Source organism: Nannospalax galili, unplaced genomic scaffold, assembly GCF_000622305.1.
Source record: "Nannospalax galili isolate Female #2095 unplaced genomic scaffold, S.galili_v1.0 scaffold95, whole genome shotgun sequence".
Classification (NCBI taxonomy): Eukaryota; Metazoa; Chordata; class Mammalia; order Rodentia; family Spalacidae; genus Nannospalax; species Nannospalax galili.
The window spans coordinates 2,174,527-2,182,679 of record NW_008342393.1 but is presented as its reverse complement, the minus strand read 5'-3'; the positions used below and the strand labels follow the sequence as shown (position 1 = coordinate 2,182,679).

The 8,153-nt window shown below is 42.4% G+C and overlaps 1 protein-coding gene across 1 annotated transcript in view; it reads left to right on the top strand.

Moving 5' to 3' along the window:
• The first annotated feature begins 1,458 nt into the window (after positions 1–1,458).
• The window catches only part of Lrrc37a (leucine rich repeat containing 37A), a 60,423-nt gene continuing 53,728 nt past the window's right edge, over positions 1,459–8,153 (top strand). The window contains 7 exon segments of the mRNA XM_029565976.1: positions 1,459–3,282; positions 3,352–3,689; positions 3,975–4,199; positions 4,386–4,551; positions 4,798–4,963; positions 7,682–7,721; positions 7,765–7,796. Of these exon segments, the coding sequence (XP_029421836.1) occupies positions 1,857–3,282; positions 3,352–3,689; positions 3,975–4,199; positions 4,386–4,551; positions 4,798–4,963; positions 7,682–7,721; positions 7,765–7,796 (2,393 nt within the window). The 5' untranslated portion in view covers positions 1,459–1,856.

Genomic DNA, 8,153 nt, shown 5'->3' with positions numbered 1-8,153 from the left:
ACAAAACAAAACTACAACAACAATAAATACTTCAGGCAGAACACTCATGTACATAAACATAAATTTAAAAATTTTATTTGTAAAGAAATATAACGGAAAGTAATTAGAAAAGAGATATTAAAAGGCATAGTTATAAAATATATTTTTGTAGGGGCTGGGCGTGGTGGCGCATGCCTTTGATCCCAGCACTTGGGAGGCAGAGGCAGGCAGACCTCTGTGAGTTCAAGGCCAGCCTGGTCTATATAGTGAGTTCCAGGACAGCTGGGGACCCTGTCTCAAAAAGACAAAAAATGTATCTATTTTTTTTCATAAAGAAGGTTAAAGAGAAAAGAAAATGCTTTCAGACTAGAAAGGATTGTAGTTTTGTTCTAAAATAAGGAGTGTTTCAAAATGCACAGAAGAAAAAGTGAAGACAAAACCAGAACCATTAGCCCATTGTAAAAGGTCTCAGTTTAAAAGAATGTTTATGAGATAAAACTTGATGAAAGATGGAATTATATGATTAGGTTTATAAATAGGGTGAACAAGATGGCTCAGTGAATAAAGGCACTGATGATGCAAGCGTGATGACCAGAGTTCCACCCCTGGCAACCTCTTAAATGTGGAAGGGGAGAACCAACTTTCCAAAATTGTCCTCTGAATTCTATATGCACATTGTGGCAGTTCCCCCCACCCAATAATAAAATTTTAAATGTACCATAAATTCAAGATTATTTATAAAAGTCTAACTAACATCAGGTGTGGGTCTCTCCCTCCCCTCGTGGGCTGTTGGCCACCAGCCCATGAGAACAAAGGGAGCAAAAGCAATGAACAGGGTCAGGACAGCCAGTGAGTACGATGGAAAAGACCTTCTGGGAGTCAGTTTCAGTGAGACAGCTTGCTTGTCCAGAGGGAGTCAGGGAAAAATATAGGGTGCAGGCAGCAGCCAAAGTTTTACATGCTAGGTGCTCGTAGTGTGCTTTATTTGAATGTGGCAGGAGGACCCTATCATCTGGCTATAGTGCAATGCCTAATTGTAATAAAGAAAAAAACCTAGGTACAGTTTTTAGGAGGCAACTATGCCAAGGTCATATTCCAAATAAGGCCAGGCATCTGTGCTTGGAGGCACTTTCCAGATAAGGTCAGGCAGAGAGCCGGAAGCCCCCACTGAGAAAGGGAGTCCTCCATAAAGCGCCGAGCTCCTTGAGCTATCTGGACACGGTGGACTGCAACCTTAGCAACAGGGTCACCCAACAATCAGGTATTTCTTGGTGCTCAATTCACCAATCAGTCTACTCCAGGCATTAAGAAGAATACAGAAGCAAGCAATAGGACCCGAACACTCCAAAATAACTTTTAAATTTGACTTTAGAGGTCTCAACGGGAGAGTTGAGAAAGGGACAGAGGCCAGGCATCTGGAAAAGATTACAGGCAAGGGAACAAGCAGAATCCAACTGGGACCCAGCCTAGTCATGATTTTGTAACAAAGGTGAACTGTCATAAATAAAGGGTGGGGTGGGGCAGGCCTGACTCCCTGAGCTCAAAGGGATTTCATTCAGTTTGTTTCCCATCAGCTTGGGAAAGCGCTGCATGTCATGTCCCTACTGCATGTCATGTCCCTACTGCATGTCATGTCTCTACTGAACTTTGGCACATGAAGACTTGTCTTCATGTGGCAGCTTTTATGGCTGCTGACCCAGGTTTCTCCCACTTCGGAGTGGCCCAGAAACCCAGTCCAATTGACTTCAGAGCCCCAGACACCAACCATGCTCTGGTCTTGGCATCCTTCTGATAATCAATGGAAATACCCCCATACATGAAAATCCAGGACAGACGCAGGGGACATCAATTACCCGGGATCCTCTGCATCCTCAGAGATGTCCACACCACTTGTGGAGTTGGCTGACAGTTTACTTGCTTACCAGGATCCTAGTACTACGGAGTCGTCCACAGAGCCAGGTAAATTCACTGTTTCACATCAGGATCTGCACAAGAAGAAAACACTGCCTGGGAAGCAGCCAGAGAACATTTTAATGCTAAATGGAGATCAAATTCAGGTTCCTGTTCTGCCTTCACAGTTGAGAAGTACTGCCGGTCTAGATCAGACTACAGATCACCAGTTGTATGAAATACTTGTTCCATCACTAGACAAGCAGAGTACAAAAGCAACAAAATTCATTGTTTCACCCCAGGACCTGAAGAAAGATCTAACTCAGCACAGACCACTCGCTGAAGTAGTTGTTGGAAAAACTCAGCTTCAGAAACAAATCTCGGAGGGTGATTTTGAAGATTCAAGTATGAATGAAGCTTATTCGGAGAGCGTACCTCTGCAATCCCAGGCAGACATAGGTGAGCCTCCAGAACCCCCTGAGCAGTTTGAACCGTCCCACTTCCAGGTGAAGACCCAAACTCACCATCCAGATCATTCCCAGTCAGAAACTCTAGACTATCTTCCACAGCCCCCTGATCAACATCAACTACTTGATTCTGAGGCATCAATGCATCCTGAGATAAATGATCCATTTCCAAATAGAAATGAAGCTGAGCACTCAAACTGACCAAATGTCACAGTGAAACGCACAGATCTTGAGATTATGGTAACTTCAGAGGCAGAAAAAGAGGCCAAAGCCATTTTGAATCAGCAGCAGCAGGCTCCAGTCCAGCTTTCAGAGAGTCCTGAGGAGGTAGGACTCTCATCAGTTCCACAAGAGGCCCCAGGTCAGACTTCAGATTTTCCTGAAGACCTTGAAACTTCTGGACGTCAGCTGGAAGTTTCAGCTCTGCCTACAAAGCTCCCTGAAGAAGTCAGTGCTCCCGCTGAGCAAGAGGCTTCAGTTTCAGCTCCAGATTCCTCTATACAGAATATAGTCAAAACTCCAACAGCAGTTCAAACTCCCAGTCAGGATCAAGTTCACCATTATACTTTTCCCACTATTACAGTTAAGCCTGCAGATGTGGAACTTACAGTAACTTCTGAACCTTCTCCCAGTGAACAGCAGCAGCCAGTTAAACTTTCTGAGTCTCCTGAGGAAGTTGAATCTTCTGAAAGTTATCTGGAGTTCCCAGTTCAGCCTCAAGACAATGCTGAGGAAGTGGAGTCTTTTCCAACACTGCAGGATGTTATCCCATCTCAACATCCAGGCCCTCTTTTGGAGGATGAATCATTTAGTGAACTAGAGCAGCCAACTCAACCTTCTGAGTCTCCAGAGGAAGTAGAATCAGGTTCTGGAAACCAGCCAGAAGCCTCATTTCAGCCTGAAGAGCACCCTGAAGTAATAAAGCCTCCAACTGAGCAAGGGGCTCCACTTCAAACTCCAGAGTTCCCTTTTGAGAATGTCCATGAAGTAACAGTCTGAGCAGATCAAAATCAAGATCATTATAACTTACCAAATATTACAGTTAGGCCTGTGGATGTGGCACTTACCATAACTTCACAGCCTACCAAGGATATTGAATCATCTCTGACCCAGCAAGGGTCCCCAGTGCATCCTCTGGGGTCCTTTGAAGAGGTGGGATCTTTTCTCAGAGGACAGGAGCAGCCAGCTTCTAAGTCTCCTGGAGAGAACCAATTTGAGAGCCAGCTGGAAATCCCAGTTGAAGACTCAGAGTATGCTGATGAGTTTGAACCTTCTTCAACGCAGCAGGAACAACCAGCTCAGCCTCCAGAGCTCCCTAGTGAATTGGTAGTTCAACCTCCAGAACACCTTGAGGTAACAATTTCTCCTCTTGATCATGATCAAGTTCAACCTCCAGTATCACACAATGTCACAGGTAAACCTTCAGAGGTGATTAATGAGGGTGAACCTTCGAAAGACCAGCAAGACATTACAACACATATCAGTCAACCCTCCCTGAAAAGGATCAGCATTCTCCAGCTTATTCAGGGGTTCCAATCCAACCTGAAGAGCATCCTGAGGAACCTTCTCCAATTTAGCAGGGGAGCTCAGGTGAGCCTTCTATGGTAGACAGCACATTTCTTTCACCTGAAGATCTAGAATATTGGACCTGGAACTCACCATAACTCCAGAACCTACTCCAGAGACTCACCATCCTACATCACCAGCATTACATATCAGCCTTTGGACCTGGAACTCACCATTACTCCAGAACCTACTCCAGAGACTCACCATTGTACAACATCATCCACTATTACACATCAGCCTTTGGACCTGGAACTCACCATAACTCCAGAACCTACTCCAGACCCTCACCATCCTACAGTATCACACAGCATTACATGCCAACCTTTGGACCTGGAGCTCACCATGAATCCAGAACATACTTCAGAGGTTCACCATTCTACAACCCCAAAGAAGATTCCAGCTCCTCTCCCAAAGGACACTCAGGTCGCACTTCCACACCATGTTCATGTTCATCATCCAAACCCACCAGAAGTCCCAGTTTAAACTGTGGATCTGGAACTTACTGTAACTACACAACCTACTTCTGTGGGAGAACTGTCTCAGACTGTGCAGGAAACAACAACTCTTCATATAGAATTACCTGAAAAAATTGTGACTGAAGCCCCAGTGTATCAAGAGGTGACATTTGCTACACCAAATCAGGATCAACGTAAGTATCCAACATCACCCCGGATCTCATGTCAGCCTTTGGACCCGGAGCTCACTATAGTCTCAGAGCCGTCTAGAGCCGCTGCACATTTCTACATCTCTGATGACGAGAGTACAGCTCCGCTTCCAAAGCAGGTGACACTTCCACCCCAGGTTCACATTGAGCATTCAAACCCAACTGAGGTCACAGTTAAACCTTTAGATTTGAAACGTACCATAACTCCATATTCTGAAAATTCTAATACAGAAAAATATTTGACTGTGGAACAAAATGCCTCCATGACTACCAACACGTGTGCACTCTGTACCTGCCAAAATGGGACACTGTTTTGTATTGATCTCAGCCCAGCGCAGCGGCTCCTCCAAGTGCCTGTGCCAGAACCCGGCACCTACAATGGCACCTTCACCGTCTTGTAAGAATCACTTTTTCTTCTTTCTGTTCTACATTCTGCCTGACATAGCAAACTTTTCCTCAACTCCCTACTGGGCCTTTCCCATCACCTGCATAGACTTTCTGCTCTTACTTTTGCTTATCAACTTTTTCCTGTCCTCAATCTCTTTACTACAGTACCCCTCTCCAATGTTTTATTTGTGATGAACTTTTCCTTTTTTCCATATCTATTTTTATTTAGCTCCATTATATCATTGTTTAACCTTTCCCCCACCCTATGACTCATTAGTGAGGATGCAACAAAGCAGTTAGGGTAAACTCTGGAGCTGGACTCCCAGGGTTCAAACCCAGATCTTTCAGGTGGTAACTCTGCAACCTTGGGAAAAGTATTTAGTTGTGAGTTAATTCCCTCACCTGTATAATGAGGATTATGACAGATACTATTTCACAGGACTGTTAGGAGATTTAGATACATGTAATATTTATCTTGGCACTAGCACATATATGAATGTTAGCTATCAATATTATGCAATATCTCAGTTATGTCCAGAACTCATCTTTGTTTTTGGTTTTCTATGTATTTGGATGCATTTTGTGTACTACTCAGGGCTAAGAAGCATGGGAGCCACTTACATATGGCATTGCCTCCAGAACATGAAAATGATAAATGAAAAGTAAAGAAACATTAAATTAAAACTAGCTGTGGCTCAAAGGGGACCTGTAATCTTTAAAATAAAACCAGGAAATACAGTGTAGGCAAAGGCAGGGCTACAGGAATGACAAGGATTTAGTAGGCTAGTCTTCCAGGAACGAATTGAATTAGAAAGCAGTGAAAGGCATTATGAGATGCCCTGAATACTAAGTCTAGTGCTTTGAAAGTCGCACAGTGAGATATGGAGAAACATTATAAATTTCCAAGAAAGACAGAAAAATGATTAAAATGGGAGGACATGTGTGTTGTACAGGTTGGCCTTGAGTTCACAGTCATCCTGCTTCAGCCCCTCAAGTCCTAGAACTAAAAGCACGTGCCACCACACTCAGATCTAAGATGATTTTAGAATCTATGTATGGAGTGATCTAGAGGGGAAAGCTTGCTTTTGGAAACTATGTAGAAAGAGCAAGAAAAATTTAGGAATAAGATGAGTAAGGGCTAAGTCACTGTGACCAAGATGAGAATGGGAAGAAAAACCTCAATCCCTTGAGGGAGAGAAGACAGAGTTTAGTGACTGACTAAGGAGTTGGGGACTGGAGTGTGCCAAAAAGAGGAAAATGGAAGATGAATCCAATGCTTCTGTCCTTGATGAAGATGAGATGATGGTGGACCAGGTGGACACAGCAGTCAGGCAGGGGAGCAACCTGAGGAAGATTTCAGTTTTAGGTATTTTTATTGATGAGCATAAAAATCAGAAGACTGGTGGTTGAGTGATGTCCACCAGGCAGGTGAGCAGACTTAGTTCTTCCCCATAAACAAAGAAAAGTACAGACCAAAAAAGACTTTATTGAGACAGAATTAAAGGTAAAGATTGAAAGTTATCCCACAGAGTTGAAACTAAATATAAATAAGGTTTTTAACAGCTTCTCTTAAGCATGTGCCATTCATGGATACACTCCCACTTGAAAAAAAATCATGGAAGCACAGTGTGGAGGTGTTTTTTGACAATCCCAGTACTTGGAAATTAAAGAATGAGAATCATAATTTCAAGCCAGCCTGGACTATACATAGTGGGATCCTGTCTCAAAATCACCAAGAGCTTAAGAATGCAGCTCAGTGGTAGAGTACTTGATTAGCACTGCAATGTCCTGGATTCCATTCCTAGCAATGAAAAAAAAAAAAAAGGTAGACAGAGGGTGCCTGGTGTGGAATCTAATACATAGAAAGCCAAGAGCAAAGATGAGCAAGGATTGCAAGACTAGCCATATCACTAAGATCTGGGCTTAATTAAGAGACCCTGCCTCAATGAATAAAGTGGAAGGAGCGGTCAAGGATGATTCCTGACATCAAACTCAGGCCTTTATATTCACACACACACGTGTACATATGCACATGTGTAGACACACATGCACAAATGCAAGGTTAAAAAAAAGAGAGTGTTTGTAGGATAAACTGTAAAATTCACCCCTCACAGCTTATCACCTTTTTCTCTCTGCCCTACCACGCATAAGATAAACCACGCTTGCATTTTAGTATGTGTCCTTCCAATTTAATTGGTATTTTTAAAATATTTTATTCTTTGACTGAGTTGTGTTTTCTCCCTGTGTGGCATGTCTCAGATCTCTTTTCCATGTCAGCACTAATTTCTAATTGTGGAACTAATTCCACATCCTTCCATTACCTGGAGATGTTTCAGCAGAGCACTTAGGCAAAGCTTTGGTGTTACCTGTCACAGGGTTTCTTAATGGCTAATAATGATAAGTATTTACTCATTTTTCCTTTTGAATTATTGATCATTTTCTCACTGATTTGTAAAAGGATTTAAAAACACTTAGTAATTAACTGGCATCTTTATCCAAGGAATGGACAGCTAGAAAATTAAAATTATGAGGAAATGCCTCACTGTTTGTGCCAGTGGCCTCACACTGTTTATTCATTGTGCACATTTGGCTGACAAACTCTGAAAATCAGAAAGTCAGTAGTTTCTGTTTTCTGCATTTGAATACCCGAAGGAAGTTTCAATGCTTCTTTTATGGGTTCTGCCCATTTTCTGAACTTATTCAAGTGTATGAACCATATTTCTTACAGAAATTTCCAAGGAAATGATATTTCTTATATTGACAAGAAGGTATGGAAAGCATATCGATGATATTTCTTATATTGACAAAAAGGTATGGAAAGCACATCAATGGACTGAGAAACTGTGAGTATATTTTCTTCAAATATGAATACATTTAACTACATTAAAGTCCTTCTTTGCCCATATTTTGAGGTCAATATAGGAGAAAAGGTGTTTCCTCCCTGTAACCCAATGTATTTCTGTAGAATAGATATCTGGAAATGGAATCTTTAGGGTAGAGATATGAATTTTTTTTTGAGAAGCTCTTCCCTGTGGCCCCAGCAGGCTTGGAACTTGCCATGTAAACCAGGCTGTGGCTTCAGGCTCACTGAGCTTGACTCTGCCTTCTGAGTGCTAGGATTAAAGGTGTGCACCACCACACCCAGCTCTTTATTTATTATTTTTATTTTATGCATATGAGTGTATTGCCTGCATGTATGT